General features: G+C 35.0%; 1 protein-coding gene, 1 long non-coding RNA gene and 1 other non-coding gene across 3 annotated transcripts; 2 read left to right on the plus strand and 1 right to left on the minus strand.

The window, feature by feature from the left end:
• The first annotated feature begins 4,208 nt into the window (after positions 1-4,208).
• Positions 4,209-7,478, plus strand: LOC115980281 (peroxidase 5-like). Its single transcript, XM_031102547.1, has 2 exons — positions 4,209-4,430; positions 6,606-7,478. Exons 1-2 carry the CDS (start codon positions 4,209-4,211, stop codon positions 7,371-7,373), a joined length of 990 nt encoding a protein of 329 aa, XP_030958407.1. The 3' UTR covers positions 7,374-7,478.
• TRNAI-UAU lies at positions 5,025-5,098 on the minus strand. The gene has a single exon. It is a non-coding gene; the product is annotated as a tRNA-Ile (tRNA).
• Positions 7,479-8,846: 1,368 nt separating the features above from the next.
• Positions 8,847-11,971, plus strand: LOC115979271. Its single transcript, XR_004089016.1, has 2 exons — positions 8,847-9,367; positions 11,739-11,971. It is a non-coding gene; the product is annotated as an uncharacterized LOC115979271 (long non-coding RNA).
• Positions 11,972-24,042: the final 12,071 nt, after the last annotated feature.

Consider the following 24,042-nt stretch of genomic DNA (forward strand, 5'->3'; position numbering starts at 1 on the left):
TTAAAAAATAATAATTTGACTAATTATTTATATTTTATGATAAAAATTGTTTTTAATTTTTAATTTTTTTAGATAATATTAATTTTAAATGTATCTATACGTATGCATGTGTTACACGCTATTTTTTATTATAAATAATTTGACTAATTATTTATATTTCTATAATATAAATTGTGTTTAATTTTAAATGCATTCATATGTTTACATGGGTTACATGCTAGTTTTTATAATACCTGATGATCTACCTTTTTATTATTATTAATCTATATATATATATATATATATATATATTTATAGATATTAAGAGGCAAAACTTAAAGAAAGTTAAATTAGAATTTGAAATTAGAATCCAATTTTGCGTTATATGTCTAAATATATATGAGGACCACACTCCATAATTATTCACTTAAGTTTGTTCCATGTGTCCACTTAAGTTTTTTAATCTTTGTGTCAAGATGAGTATTGTAAAATACTAAGAATCTAATATTGATAAACTATAAAATTAAAAAGAAAAACCAATCACATAATCTAAATAAAAATCACCACATATTCTTTCTTATTAAAAATTTAAAAAAAAAAAAATGAGCATAAATAGTATTAAATTTAGGTAAGAATTTTAATATGTGATTAATTACGTTTACTTTAAAAAAATTTTGACTAATTATTTATATTTTTATGATAAAAATTGTATTTGATTTTAAATGTATCTATATGTATACATTAATGCATGTATTACATGATATTTTTTTAATAATTTGACTTATTATTTATATTTTTATAATAAAAATTGTGTTTAATTTTAAATGTATTCATGCATTTGCATGAGTTACATTCTAGTTCTTATAATAATAACTTGTCATTTAGGTAAACAATACTATCAAGTTATAACGCACTTAGTAATTGTACCCCTAAGTTTGCATTTAGTATCAAATTATTTATCTTTTCACTGATTTTTTTTTCCTGAAATTGTTCTAAATTATATTTGTATTTTGAAAAAAGTGAAATTTGGAAAAGAATTAAATAAAAAGTAAAATCTAAAATCTGAGTGAAAATGTTTTTTTTTTTAGATAGTTATAATATGCTGCTAAAATTAAAATGCATGAACACCGGTTTTTCTTTGGCTAGTCATTATGTCCCCTTCCCCAAGAAAGAAAGAAAGAAAGAAAGAAAGAAAGAAATCCTTTATTTGATTATCGAAATGAGAGATCTTAATAACACTACTAATTCATGACATTTACAGCTGCATAGTGCATTCTCAACTAAATGAACTAATAAAAATTTGAACATGATATAGGATGGCAACAAATTTTCCCAAGATTGTGCTACGATCCATTCTATAGCCACTGAAAACCTTTTGTAATTTTCGTACCCCAATCTAATTTCTATGTTGCGGTGGTGCCAAATTAGGTGAGTTGTTATTCAATGTGATGGAGTAATAAGTGAAATTTTATGTGAATTTTTCAGTGTTAATATTTTAAGGTTTATGCTCTACTCTGAGTAAAGATAGACTCAATTTTTATTTACACATACAGGGCAAATCTCCCAATATCACATCTTTTTGATATGGTTTTTTTTCTTTTTTCAATTTACTTTATTTCATGTTTTCCATGAGGTAAAGACTGATAGAATAGAGGCCTTGGGTTTTTTTTTTTTTTTTTTTGATAAGTAATAATTAAAAGAAAAAGAATAGGGGATTCCCATATCTATTAGATAGACTATACAAATATCTTTGAAAGTAATTAGAAACATTCTATGTTAAAGGCTAAAGTTAAAATTTAAAATTTAGGGATAACAAATCTTTTGTTACAAAATTCAATTGAAATAAAATAAAGTACTTTTTGTGAATTAGTTGGAGTATGCTTTTATCTATTAATTAATAGGTTTTCTAACAGAACTGAAAAAATTACGAAGGTGCAATAAACACTGAATGGTTGAACTAATTAAGAAACTAGTTGTTTTTTCATAGTTAGCCATATGTATTATCCATGAAATTAAAGCTGGGATTTGTAAGCTGAGAAAGGTATTTCATTAGGCTAAGAACGAACTCTTCCCTATGGATGACACTTAAATGGTCATCTTAAGTGGGTTCTGATTAATTTTAAAATGTAGCTACTTGATTAATGGGATATATTTAGCTAATTTGTCATGGTTAATCACCAATGGTAGCTCTAGAATTATTTTTAGGAGTGTCAATAAATAGATGAATTTTTTATAGGAAATGAATTTTATAGTCTACGAGATTTTCTTATTACAAATTTGACCATAGTACTAGCATGCAAGAAAATAAAAGATAAACTATTACTTCATTTGGCATACTGTTTCATAATACAATGAACATATTAATTATTGTTACTAAGATGAAATCTTAAAAATCATTTATTGTTTATAAATACAATAAACATATTAATTATTATTGTTAAGTGAACTTTAATTACTGTTGTTCATAATTATTTTATCTATTAGTTTGTCTTTACTCTTTATGATTCTTTTATTTAACAATTCAACTCAACTTTAACAACTATTGTTCTTTGTAATTTTATTAAGTGTGTATTTGAGTCTTGATTATAAGTGAGCTTATTGCTCTCTCTTTTTTTTCTTGACATATGCAAGTCTCATGTGAGTCCTTACTTGTTTTATTTAGCTTTTACCTTTTATTTATACTACTTTCAGCAAAAAGTAGGATAAATTGTTCCCAAATGGACTAAGAAAATTTTTGTTTTGTTAACAATTGCTTTTGTCTTCACCTAATCACTCTTGGCTTATACCACGCCCCCAGTCTCCACTCAACAAGTAACAAATTAAAAACACATTTAGATTTAGCAACTTTTTTTTTTTTTCAAGGTTTTAGATCAAATTGGTTTATTGTTGGGCATTTTTTCTTTGTTTAAAAATGCTAAGATATTGGTAAGAGGATCATATTCAAGGTTATTTCAATTGTACTTAGAAAAAAAATTAAGGTCAGAGTGTTGAAAATTTTATTTTAGGAGGGTCAAAACAAAATAAATATATAAATATTATATATAATATATAATTTTTTTCTTTTTTTTTTGTAAGTCAGCGAGCGCCACTCCTGTTAATTATGGAAAATTACTAGATATTCTCAAAATAGAGAAACATAGTACTCATTTATCTTATATGAATGGTGAATATTATCATATAAATCTAATTAATGTGAGAGACGAAGTATCACATTGTAAAACTTTGAAAATAATGAATAATTACTTGTTTAGTAACCTATTTTCCCAATTGCAATAAATACTTGTTGCTTCTTAAATTAATTTGTCTAATAAGTTATACTCTATTATGGGTGTTTATAAACACTATATATATGAAATGAAATAAGTAAATTTTAATGAAAATAGAATGGAATAGAAAAATAATTATTTTTTTATTCTCATTTTTCTCCAGTCTATTTGAATTTTCTTTTTTTAAAGAATGAAAAGTAAATAAATATACATATATTTAATATTAAGTCTCTTTATATTATATTTCTTTCCATTTAAATAGGGACAAAAAATTCATTTCCTCTTCAGTATTTAGGAAAATGATCAGCATTTTCCCTATTAGACTTGTTCCATTCTTCTCTTCTAAAGAGTTCTCAAACAGTAGAATTGTATTAGTGGGATGCACTAATATTCCTTTCGGTTCTTTTCCATCCATTTTCTTGTCCGAATCAAGTTGTTAACACGTGAAGAGAAACTATAACCCTAATGATGCTGAAAATTAATTAAGCTCATCGAATAGTCTGCATAATATGAATGACCGACCCTGTCTGCATATATGTACGCATTAAGGGTATGAAGATTATTTTGCCTTCTTATTCTCTCCATTGTCAAGTTGAGTTCCCTGAAAGTCAAAGAAGATAGATACATCACCAACCACTAAAAATCTAATAGGCTAAAAGATCTTAAGCTACTTGGAATTAATGAGCCATTGAAGACTGTTTCCTCTTAGTTAATTACGTGCCACGGAAACCCTCAAACTTATACAGCTTCAAGTTTTTCTTCCATGTAGCTATACGCGTTTTTGTGTAAAAGTAAAACTGCATGCCAATCTTATCTTCACTATTTTCTTGCCTATATATACTTGGTTAACATCGACCTTTCCCTTCATCTCCAACTTGCTTATAATATATATTGTTCTTTCTTTGCTCTTTTCGCCTATTCATCATTCACTCTTTACAGTATTTGATCAGTTGTAGAGTAACTATGACAACAACCATCAAAATTTGCTTGGTTCTCTTTGTTACTATGTCTATGATGGTGTCAGTGTCACTGGCCATGCCCTCATTACTCAAAGTGGGTTACTATCAATCAACTTGTCCTTCTGCAGAGATCATTGTGAGAAATACTGTGAACAAAGCTGTGTCAAGGAACCCTGGCCTAGCTGCTGGCATCATCAGAATGCATTATCATGACTGTTTTGTCAGGGTATGCTAGCTCAATTTTGCAATACACCAATCAACTTAATTGTTACGTTCAATATATAGAATCTGTTAATTTGCTATTTCTTAAAGTCACTTTTTAAGACTCATGAGCATATTATGCTCGAAATATAGTTTTTTTTTTTTTTTTTTTTTGGTTATTTGTTGAGATTCTTATGCATGTTTCAAAGTCATTTTCAAGACCCATTAACATGTTGTGTTCAATAGCTTCTGCTTTTGTTGTCTGTTAAGCTTCTCAAGCATGTTTCAAAGACACTTTTTTAGACCTATTAACATGTTCAATTGTTCAATATAATCTGTTTTTGTTATTTGTTAAGCCTCTTATATATGCACGTTTCAAAGTCATTTTCAAGATCCATCAACATCTTATGTTCGATAGAATCTGCTCTTTTTTTTTCTTTTTCTTTTTCTTTTTTGTTTTGTTAAGCTTCTTGTACATGTTAATTTCGAAGTCATATTTGTTATGTTTGAAGAACAAAGAGAGAGAGAGAGTCAAGTCAAACATAATTGCGCATTGCTATTATGCTATAATAGGCTACCTTAAAAAAAAATGCTAGAATAAAAAATTCGGAGAGAGAAATGGTCCCGGCGGGGCTCGAACCCGCGACCTTCGGCTCATAAGACCAACGCTCTAACCAACTGAGCTACGGGACCATTACGGGAACAAACTTCTAAGATATTAGTTTTTTTGTTCGTGTCACCGAAGAAAGGTTCATCTTAACGGACAGGATATAGCAACAGGTGTCTAACCCACGACTTTTGTTGAACTTGCTTTAAGAGCAGATGCTCGTAATATACACTAGCCTCTGAGCACGCGCTCACGTGCGTGCTCAAAGGCCCTTCTGTTTTTTGAATAAAGATTAATAATTTATATTTATTATAATTTGAAATTTCTACTTATTCCAACAAAAAAAAAACTAAGGATATAATGAAATTTTTTTTAAAAAAAAATTGAAAAAAAAGGAGGACAAAAGAAACAAATACATCATGATGAAGTAAAAAAAAAAAAATGAATACGTTGGGTGAGTTTTGTAGATTGTAGGAGTTTTAAAACTAACAAAAGAGCAATCCTATTCTGTAGGGAGTTTGTGAGTAGAAGTAGGAATTTAAATCAACGTAAAGTAGGAATTTATTATTTTTGTCAATTTACTATTTTAACCCCATTTTTAAATTTTAGGTAGGGATATTTTTGACAGTAAAAAAAACAATAACTAACTTTCTTTTTCTAATTTACTATTTTAACCCCATTTTTAAGTTGTTAGTTAATTAATTTAGGAGTTTTTTTGACAGGAAAAAAAGCAATAACTAACTTTCTAAATTCTCTTAATATATACAGATGAAACAAATATCTCTTTGCTATCAGAGTAGGGGTGTCAATATTAGAAGTTTACAATTTAATTTTGACGAGACCGGGTCAAATTCGGGTTAACATGAATTGACCTATTTAATTCAAGTTTAACATGTGAAATCTGTTTGAACTCATTTGATCCATTTAATTTAAGGTTAATTTGATAAATTTACTCTTCAAAATTTATAGTTATAATTATATTTTAATTGTTTGTGACTTTGTTTCAAATCTTTAATCTTTTAGAAGAATTTTGTTTGCAATATAATTGTGTACTTTTTTTCATTTTATAAAATGTGAGGATTGCAAATAGGTTATTTGTGTAAAGTAAATGTGTTTACTTTGATTGCATGATTTATTTGTCAGACTAGTCATGTCAGGTTGTATCATGTTAACCTATTTAATAAATAGATCATTTTATTGTCGAGAAATCCTAACACAATTAATAAACGCCTATACAACCAAATACTCATAAGTCGAAATAACATGTAAACATGAATTACCATCTATAATCAAAGGCGTACTGCATTTGTCCACTGCATATATAATTATTGTATATAGATGTAGTTATGTGCCAAAATTTGAAGTTTATTATTATTATTATTTTGGCAAGAAGAATACTTCGACAACATAGTCGTGGGATCTACATACTTTAAAAAACATGATAGATTATATCCGATACGTAAGATAATTATTGTGTCATATTCCAATATTTTAAGTTTTTTTTTGGGGGGGGGGGGGGGGGTTAAAAGAATACTTTGAATGCTACTAAGATGTTAGAGTTAAATCACATTTTTCCCATTTTATCTATGCTAGGGTTGTGATGCCTCTATCCTATTGGAGTCAACACCTGGAAACCAAGCAGAGAAGGAAAATTTAGCGAACAAACCCTTACGAGGCTTTGAAGTGATATATGAGGCAAAGACTCAACTTGAAGCTCAATGCCCACAAACAGTTTCTTGTGCAGATATTATTGCATTTGCTGCTCGTGACAGTGCTTACAAAGCTGGAGGCATAAGTTACATGGTACCATCAGGACGCCGTGATGGCAGGGTTTCCCACATAGATGAGCCTAAGAAAAACCTTCCAACATTTGACTTCAATGCCAAGAAACTCAAAAAATGGTTTGCTAAAAAAGGCCTTAGTCTTGATGAAATGGTGACACTTTCTGGGGCACATTCTATAGGTGTGTCACATTGTTCTTCTTTCTCAAAGCGGCTATACACTTTCAATGCAACATATCCACAAGACCCTTCAATGGATCCCAAATTTGCTAGAGCCTTAAAGACCAAGTGTCCAAAAAATGCTGGCAATGACTACCCAATAACTGTGCCCCTTGATGTACTTACACCACATAGGCTTGATAATAAGTACTATACAGATTTGAAGAATCACAATGGATTATTAACTTCTGATCAAACTCTTTTGAGCAGCTCTTCAACGGTTGAAATTGTCAGGAATAATGCAAAGCAAGGTGAAATATGGGCTTATAAGTTTGCAGCAGCTATGGTGAAAATGAGTTACATTGAAGTGATCACAGGGAGCCAGGGTGAAATTAGGAAAGACTGTAAGTTTGTGAACTAAATTATAGGCTGTGTGGCAATTAAAATTATTCTGTATTATTACTTACACGGTTTCATTCTTCAAGGATGATTCAAGTATAAATAAGTTCTTCTGTAAGCCTTTGAATAAATTCTGGTGAGAAAATAATAATATAAATTTGTATTTGTGACGTTACAAGAACGTGCATAACTCTATCTTATTGTTTTTTTAATTGATACAAAAAATGTGTAAAGTGAATATAACACAAACAAACAAAATGATTTGAAAAAGCTATTTACTAATTAGCTGACCCTAACTTGATTATTCTAGTTTTCATTCAATCAAATTCAATAAAAATTGCAGTTGATTCTCTCTCTCTCTCTCTCTCTCTCTCTCTCTCTCTATATATATATATATATATATATATTTATGTGTGTGTGTTTTACAACAAGTGAAGATATTTGAACCTTAATTCTTACTATTGGAAGAAAATAATGACAATGAGTTACAAATTTTTTCGAAAACTAACCCTCTTCGGCACATATGTGGAGCATATCATTTCATTCACCAAAAAGACCAAAAGAGGCAGAAATTAATCGCCCATACTTCCTATTTTATTGATTCCAAGTTTCCGACCAACCACTGAAAAATGAATTATATAAACTATTGAATTCACATTAAACTAATCCCTTTCTATAGAGTTTCGCTTTCAATATAGTAATGATGGCTAATTTAATTTTTGCGACAAAGCTGCGCAACAGTTAAATATTACCCCGCTATAATAGAAATGTATCAGTGGGGGTAGATATATGAACAAGTGAACGACAGTTCAAGACTTTGGAAAAGTATTTACTGGAGGGTAAATTAACCATTATGTCAAGAAGAAAAATCTTCAGAGTTCCTTTACGCTATTCATTTATTGTTAGGTAGGATCGTCATAAATTCAAGACCAATACCATAAGTTATGTTAAATCCTTTGTACTATATGGATGGTTTTTTCTTTAAAAAATTATTTTATTTTGTTTGGCTATGACATAGATAGTCACTTTTTGTTCAACATGGATCATGGATGCTTCTCTGGACATTCCTATCCTATCAGATAGGTATCATAAATCCTTGCCACAAAACAGACCAACAAAAATAAGAGGATGTTTTCTTGGGTTAAACGTTGGAATGGATTATGGAAATGAAATTTATCACTTACTACCAAAAAATGGAATGTGCTAAAAGCAACCTAAATGCTTCCATTTTTTGTGAAATAGCTATTTACGTTTGAATTTATTTTTATTGACTTACTGGGTTCAAAAAATAAGTTAGACAAAAATGCAGTTATTATGTGAACAAAATGTACAATTTTTAATCCGCCACTCATTTATGTGAACAAATTACTAACTCATGGTTAGCTAGTAACTTCAAGTAAGTTGGTTGTTTGGTGTGTGTTATATCCCCTCCAAAAGGACTATATAATTTAATTTGCATTTAGTGACTACTCTCACTATTTTTCCATCCCGGACCACATAAGCAAATTGAGAGCTATAGAGACCCTTCTTTAAATGGAAAAGCTTGGTACTATAAGATGGGTGTATATGACTAAGCTTCTCTTCATTGTACTGTGTGTGTTTGAAAGTGTGTGAGAGAGAGAGACAGCATTGCTAGGGTATTCAGACTTCAGAGAGTTGTGTTTGTGTTAAGATGGAGAGAGTTACTAAGGTGTTTTTGATGCTCACCATCCTGCTACTGGTCCTTTCATCTGATGTTGAAAGAGGAAGGCAACTCAAGAGCAATGACAAGGTTGAACACCCTCAGAACTTTCTTGGAGGCATTGGTGGGGTTGGTGGGTTCATTCCAAGTCCAGGTTTTGCTGGTGGCATTGGCTCTGGCTCTGGCTCTGGTCCATCAAGCTTTTGTACTTTCTTCCCAGGTGGCTGTGTTCCAATCCTCCCCACAATCCCTGGTAGTGGTGTTCCCATTGGTGTTGGCTCACCACCATGAAAGAATGAAGGACATGGATGCACAATAGGGTCTCTGGCTTACTGGTCTTGTCACGCCCCAAACCCCAAAGGGTCCAAAACATGAGAGAGACGTCTCAAGTACCTGTAAAATTTTTTTTTTTTTTTTGCCTTCTTGACAATTCAATCCACATAATTATTATCAAGTGCCAACAACAAGAATTATCCTAATCATCCCATAGAATATACTTTCAGAGTAAGTCAGAGCTCTAAGCATTAATTACAAGGATCATAGGCCACAAAAGAATAGAGGTCTGAAAACAACCATTACATAACAACAGCTTGTCCCAACAGTGGAAAATACAGTCATAACCACTATAATATACAAAAGAATGAGTCAAGCCTAGACTAAGATGTACACCATCTAATATATCCATTACACAAAAATTCAGCCTCCATCAGTAGTTAGTCTAACTACTATTAGCCACCAAAAATGCTGTCTCAAAAGATTGTTGCCTACTCTGAAAAGTTATAAAAATAATGGAATGAGACAAAGCCCAGTAAGTAGCATAATTAAAGGGGGTGGGGAAATGCAAGTTTCTTGGTGGTAACAATTTACTAATCATGCTTTTAATTCAGGAGTTTCCAAATAGTTTCTACAAAACTATTTCCCAAAAATAATATGACAATAATGAATAAATTGACACAGCACAAAGCTTCTCAAAATGTTCTCATGAGATTACATACTATACATTCCTCAAAATATCTCAACATGAAACTACTTACTATACTGTGAGCAATAACACACCGTTCCAAACCAGAAAATCTAACCCAAGGCCACATGATAATCGCCGACACAAAGCCGGAACTCATTGCCGACACAAAGCCGGAACTAAACTGCCGACACAAAGCCGGAACTCATCGCCGACACAAAGCCGGAACTCATAACCATCACAAAGACGGGCGCTAAGATACTAATGTCACACAGACTATAGTATCTAGCTAGGTAATCACCGAGTAATCACATGTCACAGCACATGGGTAGAACATAAAGAGCTCACATAACTTTAATTCAAAATACATAATTTCACTTCTAAGTAGTTTCATAAAACATTTGAATGCCCAAGATATTCACAAGGTTTTCAATGCCTTCAACTTATTTCTTGCCAAAGAGATTTTGTATTAACTTCCCAAATAACATAGGCCAAGATAAAGCATCTTTATATTTTTGCAAATAATGCAATAAATCCATAATACGCATTTTCTAGAATTTAATCAAAGATGCTAGTCTTTTCTTTGCTAACAAATCATGCAAATCCCCCATATGCAATAAGAATATGCATTTTCATATATAATCATATATATAGTAGGGTCATAACACAACACCTTTTAGAAAAACATAGTTCCACCATTAATTTTCCAAAATGTGTTTGACCCAAAAACAATATTTATAAGATATGGTTATTTTTCAAAAATACCCATTAAAAAGCTACTTACCTAGCAACCGCAAAATCCTAATTCTCCAAGCTCCAAGGGGAGATTAGCTAGAACCTAAACAATGTCAAGCAAATCTATCACAATGAGCACAAAACTTGAAATTGTATCTAGCTACATATTAGGAATTGCCAAATAAGCACTAAATTAGGCAAGCCTAGATTTAGCCTCACAAATAATATTTTCCATCTCCAAAGTTTCTCAACCAATTACTTTACAAGACATAGACTCCCATTATACTTATGAATCATACAAGGTATTATTTCTAACATCAAAACCTCAATAATTTATAAATAGTTTCCACATGGTTTTCACAACATCATCAAGAGACCCATGACACCAAAATCACAATATCCTTTCAAACAAACAATTTAGATCTTTAACTAGCTCCAAATAAACTATAAAATTATATTCACAATTTCATTTCACAAGATATACCTCAAAACCCCCAAATTTTCACCATAACAAGCCCTAGATACCCAACATTGTAAAAGGCATGAACTCACTCAACAATTACATCCACCAAGACCAAAACCCATAAGTATAACACATGAATATCATTTCCAAAGCTCTTAAATCACATGAAAATCATCATTAAAGCTTGGGTAAAATAACCTCAAATAAGAACATAATACTCATCAAAAGAGATTAAAACTTTTACCTCAATTTACTTATGTGAAGGTGTGATGTTCTTGAGGATTTTCTAGTGATTTGCAAGAAAAATGGTAGAGGTGAGGATGAGGAGTGTACCGGTGGGAGGGTGAGGGAGAGGAGTGTGTGTGAGTGTTGTGTTGACTGAAAAAGAAAAAGAAAAGGAGAATAAGAGTGGGAGTGACCGGCCAAAGAGAGAAAAGAGGGAGAGGATTGTGTGATGGGTAGTGGGGTTAGGTGGGGGCATATTGGTCCACAAAAATTCTGACTTAACCCTTTTTTTTTTTTTTTTTAAACTCACGGGATGTTACAGGTCTTGTTTGAGGTCTTTCAGAGTTAGGACTTGTTTTAGGTATTAGTAGTTTGGGATCTACTAGCTAGTTGCTTTGTGCTTTGTTTATTTTTCTTTTTCTTATGATCGAGTTTCTAGTCTTTTGGGCCTTGATGGTGTTGTTAGGGTCAAATCTTGTAGTGTTAGGACTTTATATTTGGTAGAAATGAAAGTTTTCACCTTTGGGAATGTCTGCTGCTTTTTTGAGAATGTGAGGTCTTGACTTGGCTTTCCATTACTTTTATGTGAACAAAATCCATCTACATGATTATCTATCTTATATATGGTTTTTGGTTTTGTCCTTGTACTTAGATTGTATTTTGCAACTCCTCTCTCTCTCTCTCCCCAACCTCAAAACAGATAAAAAAATAGGTGAACTTCAATGAACGTATATCATGATCCATTTTTGTTTATAATTTATGAGGTAGCCCACAAAGCTAGGTGTACAAAACCATGGCCTTTGGTGAGGAAAACTGACTGATAGTTTCCTATGAAATTAATATGGTATCACGACGTGCTTGAGTTTGACATGCCTTGGTTTGTACATAAATATATTTTGAGGAAACTTTCAAGCATGCCACCTTACAACAAGGATCAGTAGGCTTCCATTTGTTGTAAACTTGGCAAAAGGTGTCACTGCCATGGTTATGGGTTTAAACGACCTTTGAAAATCCATTTGCCATTTTTTTTTTCTAATTAGTCCATTTACCATTTCTTTTTCCAAATGACAAGAAAAGTATAATTGCAACTCATTTGCCTATAGTTTTTATATGAACCGTTTTAAAATAATGTCACTAAAGCTATAGTTAGCCTTGCCCTGGCCATTAATCATTGCATGAGCGAACTTTTATAAGATGAAAGTAACCAGAATAATAAAATGAGCACATTATATAGGACGCAGAATAAGAAGTGCACACTCACCCTAAATAAATTGTCTTAGGGTAAAATAACACATTTTTGTTGTATTGATTAATACAACAATATGGTTGAATTCAGTTGAGGAATATAAGATACAACATCGAAGAAACTATACCTAAGTAATTTTGAACCCCCTTAGCGAACAAAGATACTACATATATCCACCCATGCTAAATCCTTAGAAAAAAGGGAGAAAGGAAACACCAATACGTTTTTTTTATTGTTTTATTATTATACGTACATATTATGATATTATCACTAACAAATAGGTTAGATGTTAATGGTTCAACAGTGGTAATTTCTAGAACATGTTATGATCAGAAAAATAAAATTAAGTTGAAATTAATGAATCACCAAGAATAATGTAAGTTGTTTCTCAAGAATAATGTAAGTTCAAGGATTGTTGCTTCAGTTCAAGTACTATTAAACAACATGAAGGATTGAGTAATGTTCAAGACACAACTTTCACCACAATTTTTGCCAATTTGCTCACGTGGTAAGTTGTGAGTGGTAAAGTAGTAGACCTATAATTTTACTCCACCACTCACAACTTGTCACTTGAGTAAATTGTAGTAAAAATGGTGGTAGAAGTTGTGTCCCTAGTATTACTCGGACTTGTTTTTGGTCTACTACCTATTCATAAAGGTTTGAACTAATGTTGAAAACCAGTAGATGCTATTAAATTAAACAATAATAAGTATACAAGCGAAATACTTTGTATAAATTTTTTCTAAAATATAAAAATTGATATGACATATTGTGATTAGCAAATAATAAAAATAGCACTAATGATAAATTAAAGTGAAAGAAATTTTATTCTAATTATAACAATATAACATCTTAAAGATTACTTAGGATGAAATTATTACTCTAATATTTGATACGTACATTCCAGTACAATTGGGAAGATGGCCCTTGTCCTGATATTATGGTCACCAACCATTCCCAGGGTTTATAAATGATTCCTAATGATGCAAAGTAGTTTTGTCAGTAGTTTGTAGTTGGCTCATTAAAGGGTTTGTTGACTGGTTGTAACTTGTGTAGGCTCAAGACTGAGTCCTAGCCCTAGGCCTCCATTCACCAATTACGACTAGCCTAGTATTCGGGCACATACGTATCATTAAATCGTTGGCTAAAATGAGGGCTAAAAGTTCTCATAAGTCATATCTTGGCTAAAATGTGATCGGGGTATCATTTATAAGGTACTCAAAGAGGTCTGACCTCCTTTACCAAGTGACTGCGTAATGATTAAATTCTAATACAAAGATGAGAGGCCGATAAATGGTTCTCAACTTAGCTTCTTATTTTGAGTGATAGAATACATAGATAGGTCTTGGAACCTTTGAAGGCCCCGGGTCCGGATGGTCTTCCTCCTCTTTTCTTCCAGCACTATTGGCCGTCAGTGGGCGCAGATGTGACTGAAGCAGTGTTGAGTTGTCTTGCTTCAGGTGTCATCCCTCCATCCATAAACCAGACATTCATCACTCTCATTCCTAAGGTAAAAAGTCCCACAAAAGTCTCTGAATATCGCCCTATTTCTTTATGTAATATAATTTATAAGCTTGTATCAAAGGTGATCGCAAACAGGCTTAAAGGGGTACTACCCTTGATTATTTCAGAATCTCAAAATGCTTTCCAATCGGACAAAGCAATTTCTGATAACATTCTTGTAGCTTTCGAGACTTTGCACCATATGAAGAACCAAAAATCAAAAAAAGGGGGTTTTATGGCATTGAAGCTTGATATGAGTAAGGCTTACGATAGGGTGGAGTGGAGTTTCTTGGAGGTCACTATGTTGAAGATGGGTTTTGATGCGCGATGGGTGGCCTTGATATTGAGTTGTATAAATTCAGCTTCTTATTCAATCCTTGTGAATGGAGTTCCTAAGGGTGACATCCGGCCATCGAGAGGTATTAGGCAAGGGGATCCCCTCTCTCCATATCTATTCTTAATTTGTTCTGAAGCCCTAAATTGTCAACTGCAACAGGCAGCCAGGTCCGAAGCTATTAAGGGTTTCTCTCTTTGCAAAAATGGCCCAAAAATTTCCCATTTGTTCTTTGCGGATGACACCCTCCTCTTTTGTCGAGCTACTAAGAGGGATTTGGATGTTATCCAAAGTATTTTGATGTTGTATGAGAAAGCTTCTGGCCAAAAGCTAAACAGAGAAAAAACTTATGTGTTCTTTAGCAAGGCTACTCCGGTTGAGAGGAAGATTGAGATAATTAATGAGTTGGGGGTAAGTGAAGTGCGGGAGTATGAGAAGTACCTTGGTCTTCCGGCGGTGGTGGGAAGGAATAAAAAGGCGAGCCTAAATTTCATTAAGGAGAGAGTTTGGAATAAGCTTCAAGGTTGGAAGGAAAAGCTTCTCTCACAAGCAGGAAGGGAGGTGCTCCTAAAGGCAATAGTCCAAGCTATACCTACCTTTGCGATGGGTTGCTTCAAGCTCCCATCCGGACTACTACATGACATAGAACTGATGATAAGGAAATTTTGGTGGGGCCAACGGGGTGATCAACGTAAGATTCATTGGAAGAATTGGGAAACTATGTGTAAGCCTAAGGCGTTGGGAGGTATGGGTTTTAAAGACTTGGAGAAATTTAATGAGGCTATGCTTGCTAAGCAAGTGTGGAGACTACTAGTGGATAAATCATCTCTCTTTTACCGGGTCTTCAGTGCGAAGTATTTCCCAAGTGGGTCAGTCTTTGATGCTAAGGTAGCATCGGGATCGTTTGCATGGAAGAGCATAGTAAAGGCCTCAAAGTTGGTTCAGTCGGGTTTACTTTGGAGAGTAGGGAATGGCTCTAAGATAAATATATACAATGACAGGTGGCTGCCGGGGGGGGCCTCGGCTTGTGTAGTTTCTCCAAGAATTGAAGGGGTTTCAAATTGGACAGTTGCAAATCTGTTGGAGTCGGGTGGAGGGGGCTGGAATGAGCAACTAGTAGATGACATCTTCCTGCCTTTTGAAGCCCAAAGAATCAAGAGTATTCCCTTGTGTGTCACGGATCAAGAGGACTGCCTCTCTTGGCCGAGGTGCAGGTCAGGATCCTACTCCGTAAAATCCGGTTATCAGTTGTTGTGTGAGACTGAGATGAACTCCCTGCCTTCCAACTCAGATTCAGAGATGTTTAAACGTTTCTGGAAGGATATTTGGCGGTTGAAAGTGCCAAATAAGGTGAAGGTATTCCTATGGCGAGCTTGCTCAAGAGCTCTCCCAACGAAGGTTAATCTCCAAAAAAGAAGGGTGGTGGATAACTCGACGTGTGACCAATGTGGATGCATGACTGAAGATGAGTTTCACGCTCTATGGGACTGTGAGATGGTTCGTGAGGTGTGGGCACCAGCTTTTGGGGAGGTGAGGAGAAAGGGCCAGAATCTTAAAGTCATGAGCGACCTTGTGAGTGTTACCAAGGCAGAAGGTTTAAGTCTGGAGTTGTTTGCAATGACGGCGTGGCTGATTTGGATGCGGAGAAACAAGTTGAGAGCGAACGATAATCCTCAGCCATGCTCTAGAGTCGCCTACTCTGCTTCAGCTCTGTTGGATGAATTTCAGCAAGGAAAACAGAGCATGGCGAGAGGAAACAGAACCAGCCCGGTAGTGTGGCAGCCTCCGTTTGGATGTTCAGTCAAAGTTAACTTCGACGAGGCGGTGTTCAATGAGGATCAGGAAGCTGGTATTGGAGTGGTCATTCGCAACAATGAAGGGCAGGTGCTGGCGGCGCTATCGGAGAAGGTGCGGATGCCAGTTACAGTGGAAGTTCTTGAGATGTTGGCGGCTAGGAAAGCTGCCATGTTTGCCAGGGACCTCGGTTTCAGCCAGGTGTGTTTTGAAGGCGACGCTGAACTAGTGATAAAGTGCTTACAGTCGGGTATGGTTTCAAATGCACTGGTTGGCCATTTGGTAAAAGACTTCATGTCTATAAGGAGGCACTTTCAGTCCTCTAATGTCATCCATGTCAGGCGGCAAGGCAACAATGTTGCCCATGCTTTAGCTAGGGATGCAAAATTTTCTTTTCCTTTAAGGGTTTGGATGGAGGAAGTTCCTCCAAATATTTCCTGTTTTGTTGTAAGAGATTTGCCTTAGTTTATGAAATTTTCTCTCCCCGAGTTGGGGGGTTCCTCAAAAAAAAAAAAAAAAAAGGTCTTGGGATAATGTGTCCTTCTGAAGCTGAACCAATGGCTTTGGACTCGGCACTCTTCAAATTATAGATCCAGAAGTTTACATTCTCCAATATGGTACGTTCTTTTCATGAAAACTATTCGATGTCCACATTTTGTAAGGGTAGATATCCACACTTTTATACCGAGGGCGTACAGTAGGGTGTAATAATCATTATTCAAATTGTTTCTAGACATTTGATAAGAAGGTTATATACACAATGTTTTTAAAAAAGGCATTAATAATAAAGAATCCTTGTAATTGCTATACAAATGATGAAGACGTTTGATAAGGAGATTATATACACAATGTTTTTTTTTTTAAATAAAAAGAACGCATTTTTTTTTCTTGGTTATTATTGAAGAAGACTCTTATCTTAGTAAACATGTTCTAAGCACTCTATCTTTCCATCTAAAACAAATATATATGGTTCCTCAAATAAATAAATATATATATATATATATATATATGAGTATCTTTTATTTTTATTATTTGAATCCTAAATATTTCTATTTTTAAAATGTATTTTCATTTAAAAAATGCATTAATAATAAAGAATGTTTTTAATTACTATATAAATAATGATAATGAGTTTCTGAAGAAATAAATAAGCCCAAATGCTAGTTCATGAAATGGGTGAAAATCTTCTCTCTTCACATTTTCCTGTGCATGTATTTGATCTAATATCTACTCCAATACATTTTAGCCTATTAATCGCCACATTTAAAAAAAATAAAAGAGTCTCTCACCTTTTTAATATGGGATTAAATATTTGATTAACTCCATATCTTTCATATTAACTATTATATTTATACATTTAAGTTGTCATTTTATATACATTTTAATTACTCAATATTTTATACAACAATTATTATAGAACTTACATGATTGGTTCCTGCGTACGTATTTGGTCCAATATTTACTCTAATACATTTTAGCCTATTAATCACCACATTTAAAAAAATAAATAAATAAAAGAGTCTCTCACCTTTTTAATGTGGAATTAAATATTTGATTAACTCCCTATCTTTCATATTAACTACTATATTTTTACATTTAAATTGTCATTTTTTATACATTTTAATTCACAATATTTTATGCAACAAAATTTTTTTTTTAATGAATATACAACAATTATTATAGAACTTACGTGATTGATTCAAATCATACATAGAAGTACAGCGGACAATTTTGGAAAGATAAAAGAAGAAGGTTTATGACTGCCATTTTTTTGGGTACACCCCTCGAAATACCAAGAGCGTAATTATCCAACCTTGTAGTCATATTTCGAGGGGGTACCCAAAAAAACAAAAAAGGTTTATGACTGGTAAAGGGGTTAAAACTAATTATCCAACCTATAAAAAAATTAATTATCCAAAAAATCTCAAAAAGAACAGAAAAATGAAAGAGAGAGGTGGGTATTGAGGCCATAGCATTATGGTGACGTGTCTTTGTTATTTGTTGAAGAAAAAATGACTTATTATTTATTGTTAACAAATAAGTTAGCTTTGTGATTTTATTATTATTATTATTTTTTTTAAATTATGACTTTGTGACTGAATTGTCTCCAAGACTCCAACCACAAAGTCCTAACATATTAACATAAGCCTCAACACAAAGTGATTAGAGGTCTATGAAAGAAAGAGTTTGAATTGCGGAGTTACCAGTATATTGTATCTATCTCCACCAAAAATGAAAATAAAAAATGAGCCCAACATTCCTAAGTCCATAGAATGGATGAGTAAAAATTGTACTATGCATGTCGGACCCCAAAGGGGAACGGACAAGTGTATTTGATCCCACCTGATCTTAACATGGACGGAAAAATCCAATGAAATATAATGGCAAAGGCATGTTCAAACAACAAGTAAAAATGCAAGCGACGGATATGAAAAAAGATAATAGATAAAAGCCCATGGAGGGCAAAATGTTTACATTCAAAGCCCAAAAATACATAAATACTGTTCTCCCAATGATTTATATAATAGAAGTAACAAAAAAAAAGGGGGAAAAGAAAAATAAGACATAATAATAAGTTTCAAAAGCTAAGGTTGGTCAACGGGGGCCTCCTCGTCCATAACCTTCTCATGATCAACTGGCTTGGCCTCCTCAACAAGACGGTTCTCATCCTCGACAGATTTAACCTGTTCATCTTGTGGAGCAGCTTCTTCGTCACCTTGAGCGTCGGGAGTGGGGTCAGCCTCAAATAGCTCATCGGTACCTTCAGGCTCAACGGATCTGGCTGGGATCTGGGCCACGACGTCCAAGGAGACCTGAGACACATCCAGGTCGGGGAAGAGAGCCTTGACCTAATGGAGGCACTCATGAAAGCCATTAGCATAGCAGTTGCCAAGCTCATCAAGGAAACCGTCAGAGTTGCGAAACTCCGTTTTCCCGTCCTCCTTAGCCCAATGGACTTGCTTCCTTAAAAAGGAGATCTCCCCTTCCTTGTCCTTGAGCACCTTCTTTAGCGCCTCAACATGACTCTCCGACTCCTCCAATGCCCTTTTCGTCATGTCTAGCTTCTTGATCTGCACCTTCCTCTAAGCCTTAAGCTTGTTCAGCCTCGTCTCCGCGGCCTTAGCCCTCTCCTTTAGATGGACAACCAACTTTTCTCGGGCCATGCAACAATCCATTAAGCCCTTCATCATCAACACCCCCTGCAAGAGTCAAAATAAGGTTAGAAATAAAGGTAATTGAGAAACGGAAGGGAAAGAGGATGGTTATACACCTATGCCAAGTTGAAAAGGCCAGTCTCCCCCATGGTTTCAGTTGCATGGTTGCCCAAATCTTCATAATCATCATCCTTGATGATGGACGAGAGTTGCCCGATCGATGGCATATCGCGAGTCCTTGTGAAGGAGGGGAGGGCGCTGCTCAACGACGGGACCTTTAGCCGTCATTAAACCTTTCTCAGTCCCATGACGGGGTAGAGGAGGTAGCTTGGTAGCTGGAGGCGTCTCCCCGACGGTTGTAGTAATTACCACTTTTGGCTTCTTTGCAAGACGGTCAACCTTGTCCATTTGTCTTCCTCTTGATGAACGGTTTAACTGGGCCCGTCCCTCCAGTAAGGGGCACGCCCTCCTCTTGCCGTTTCTTTGCATGCGTGGCGACTTGTTGGCAAATGAAAGCCCTCCTCTTACCATCTTCCATTTCTGCACCAAAAGGGACGGGAAGAAAGAGTTAGACAGAAATTACTAAGGAACTAAAAAAGTAAGGAATAAGTGACAAACTCACGTTGGCGTGCGAGTGCATCGTAATGACGGGTAGTGTCTATAGGCTTGGGACCCTCATAGTACCAGTGTAGGGTGTCCAAAGTGACGAGCTTCTTCCACGTCCTCTCTTCTAGTGAAATACTGAAGATCTTCTTTAAGAAGCTCCGCTATTCAAGGTCAACCTCTGGACGGTCTTGAGCTGCAACAAGAGATGGTTAGACAAACAAGTAAAACGGACAAAATAAATAAACGAGCAAATTAAGTAAACGAACGCCTACCAAATGGGGGCATTATACCCTAAGTTCTATCAACAAGGGGCATGTCCTCCCATTCGTCAGGGTGGCACACCCAGTTGTCTCCCTGGATGAAGAAAAACCGGTTCTTCTAGTTCCAATTGGAGTCAGGGGTCTCGTACACTAGCTTAAGCGCTGGTTTCCTTAGCAGGAAGCTATAAATGCCCCTGGACTTGACAATCTCAGTAGGATAGTAATAGTGGAAGAACTCCTCCACGGTTAAGCGACGTCTCCCTTTACTCAGAACCTCATATAACACCTCCGCACCAAGAAAGATTCTCCAAGCATTCAGAGCAATTTGGATGATGGCTAGTCCTAGGTATTGGACTAAGCGACAGTGGAGAGCACTCAAAGGTAGTTTAAATCCTACCTTGAACATTGCTTATACACCCTGACATCATTAGCACCACGGTAGTAGCACTTTTCAAACTTAAAAGGTAGATGGATGGCGATGTCGACGGGAATCTGATACCTCTCCCGTAAGGTGTTGAAGTGTTTTCTTTGAATGGTCGAGTTAAAATCATTGACCATCCACAAAGGGGGAAGGACAAAATTCCTAAGGCCGTCGAGGCTAATAACGATTCTAATAGGAGATTCAAAGCTCTCCTTGTCGTCTTGAGTCTCCGTTTGTATCACTTTCTGACCTGTCCACATCCGAATCCTCATCCTCCTCTTCGGAAGGTGATTTGGTAGACAAAACCCTTTCAAGATAAGAGGCGCCAAGGTTGCCTTAACCTGACAGGTACACCTCATCGTAACCCGCTCCTTCTCGGACACACGATTGTTCACTCAACGCTTCACTAAACATCTATTACACCTACAAGTGACTGATAAACTCCTAAGACTTTACAGGTCTGTATACGTGATGGACATATAATACTTAAATGAAAAAAGAAAATAAAAAATATGTGTACAGGACGGAGATCATTTACAGGTGTACAATGCAGAAAAGAGACAGAAATGGTGTGGTGAACGGACGCACTGAGGTGACAGAGTGGAGTGACAGATTCTTGCAGATGATGGTGGCGCTCTAACACTAGAAAATGGTTGCAAAAAGTAGAATTGGATGGGAAAGGCGACATATATATAGAGAAAATGACGCAAAAGACAAAGCAACGCTTCAATCCAAGTAGTCAACCACTGAAATTGTGCCACGTGTCCCCTCAGCATTTATGACTCTCAACTACCCTGTCAATCAAAACACGACTCCTACATGAAACCGTCACTCCACGTGTCCATCTAGGATACCAAGTGACGAACTCATGGAGTAAGGGGACAACTGATAGGGATTAATCCCAAAGTAGACAAATCCAATTAACAAAGTTAGTCATAAGTGACGGTGTTGCCAAAAGAGACGGTCTAAATAGCCTAACAGTCAAAGAACTGGTAGATAGAATCGTGTCTTGGATAGAAAGGCAGAGAGATGGACGGACTCTTTAAATTGGACGGGCTCAAGGGAGATAGGTGGCAAAGCCATATGGCACCTACGTGGCCTAAGTGGTCTTTAAGGAACCTAATATGGAAATGTCTTGCATTCTATACTCAACCATAATTAGAGGAATCCCTATAAGGAAAGAATCCCATGATATATAAGCATTGAAGAGGATCTTTTTTACAAGGAAATATCTTCTCCATCAAGAAACGGAGGTCAGCTCTACACTACTATAAAACCCCCCCAAAATCCTCACAAATCAAGCTACGCATATAATACCCTAGCTCTGGCACTCTAGAGTAATAGAAAAATTCTCTTTTCTAACTTAACTTTTAGAAGGTTTTTAGTTGGTACCACACCGGTACTCTCTGTGAGGTTTTCTTGGTGTTTATGTTTTCTCAGGTTTCATCAAGGGCGCGTATGGATCATTCGGCTCATTGACGATTTTCAGCATCATCACATACCTTGAAATAATCAAAACAATTGACACTGGTGCCATCTTTTTTTGAATTATTTTGGGGCGAAGTGTAAATTATTTTGATCATTTTGGGATAAAGTGTCACTTCTTGAAAATGAGGTAGAGCATATTCAATTTTGTTGTATATCTCAAGGGTGTTAGTGTAATTTACCCAAAATGTATATTAGAATAATAATATGTAAAATTGTAATGCCTTAAATACTTATTTGACACAATACCATGAAGTCTATATATATGGGTTGGGTTCAAGTTACATCTAGTGTAACTCTAAACAATGTTATACCATCCAATAACTTATTATAAAATTCATATTTAAAAATCTCATTGTTGAATTACTTGTTTTATATATTCTTAATATTCATGCAAATTGGATGCTATATACAATTCGATTAATAAACTCATCTTTTATGCATTATTTTAAAGTAGAAAAACTTGAATTTAAATAATTGATTGATGACATAACTATTAACCTTTGATCACCTTAAAATTTTGCAAATATAGAAAATATACAAAGATAATGTAATTTGATGGTGGATTTGTCAAAAGTCACATTCAATTAAAATATATTGAATGGTGTAACATTGATTAAAGTTACACCAGGTGTAACTTGAACCCAATCCTATGTATATAACTTATAAATAAACAAAGTAACTACTTAACATACATAGGATATATGTCTAAGATGGCCTAAAAAATTTCAAAGAATGAGAATTAAAATTGGAAAGTTAAAATATCTATAATGGAATCAATATAATAGACCTAAAACAAAATTCTAGGAAAAAAACATACTTTAGTTGAACCAACTGAGGTTTCCTCATTTTTAAAAATAGGAATAATTACACTTTACCTACCTGTAGTGGTTTGCCTCTAATTCTATGTGCCCACTCGTGGTTTAAATTTTGACACTTTGCCCACCTGTGATTCTCACCGTCACCCAGCTGTAACCCACCTCTCCAATTTTCGTTACTCTAACACAAAAAAGGTAAAAAACAGAACCCCACACGGATCAAAACTCATTCTCTCCCAAAACTCACTCACTCCCATCCAACGCAACGAAGATCCACAACAAAATCCACATAGATCGGAGATGCAACCACATGGGACGTAAGTACTGACAAATCAAGATCCTCATAAGCAAGGTACCCATTGAGATATACATTGAAGTACAGCAAGTTAAGTGCAGGACTAACAATATCACAGAAATGCAATCGAACCAAGTATTGAGCACCACCTAAACCCACTGGAAAATTCCAAGTGATGTTAAACCTTGAATCCAAATATACACAGCATCAGGCCCAATCTCTTGACTTGCACCTCCAGGTTTTTGTTTTGAAATTTAAATTTCAAACCCTCTAATTATGATGAGAAAAATCACTTCAAATGCATCTAAATTGTGTATGAAGGTTAATAATTTGAATTTATTTTTTCTTTATTTCTTGTGGGTATTTTTTTGGCTTAAATTAGAAGTCAATTTGAATTTAGAACGTCCTCGAGAACGTGCTCCAGTTCCTCAGCTCCCGGCGGGACCGCAACGCCGCCTCATTGGTTTGCAAGTCGTGGTGTCAAGTCGAGGCCTTGACCCGATCCGAGCTCTTCATTGGGAACTGTTACTCCGTCTCGCCTAGACGGGCCATGTCCCGGTTCTCCCGGGTCTGGGCCGTGGCCATCAAGGGCAGATCGAGGTTCGCCGACTTCAACCTCCTGCCGCTGGAATGGGGGGCCCACTTCGCACCATGGGTCGTCGCCTTGGGCTCTGCCTTGGGCTCCGCCTATCCTTGGCTCGAAAAAAGT

The sequence above is a fragment of the Quercus lobata genome, chromosome 3 (genome assembly GCF_001633185.2).
Source record: "Quercus lobata isolate SW786 chromosome 3, ValleyOak3.0 Primary Assembly, whole genome shotgun sequence".
Taxonomy (NCBI): Eukaryota; Viridiplantae; Streptophyta; class Magnoliopsida; order Fagales; family Fagaceae; genus Quercus; species Quercus lobata.

Excerpts from the sequence above, each read along its gene's own strand:
- LOC115980281 (XM_031102547.1), top strand. The coding sequence starts at position 4,209 with ATGACAACAACCATCAAAATTTGCTTGGTTCTCTTTGTTACTATGTCT. Across the intron at positions 4,431-6,605 it reads ATCATGACTGTTTTGTCAGG|GGTTGTGATGCCTCTATCCT; the intron begins GTATGCTAGCTC and ends TATCTATGCTAG.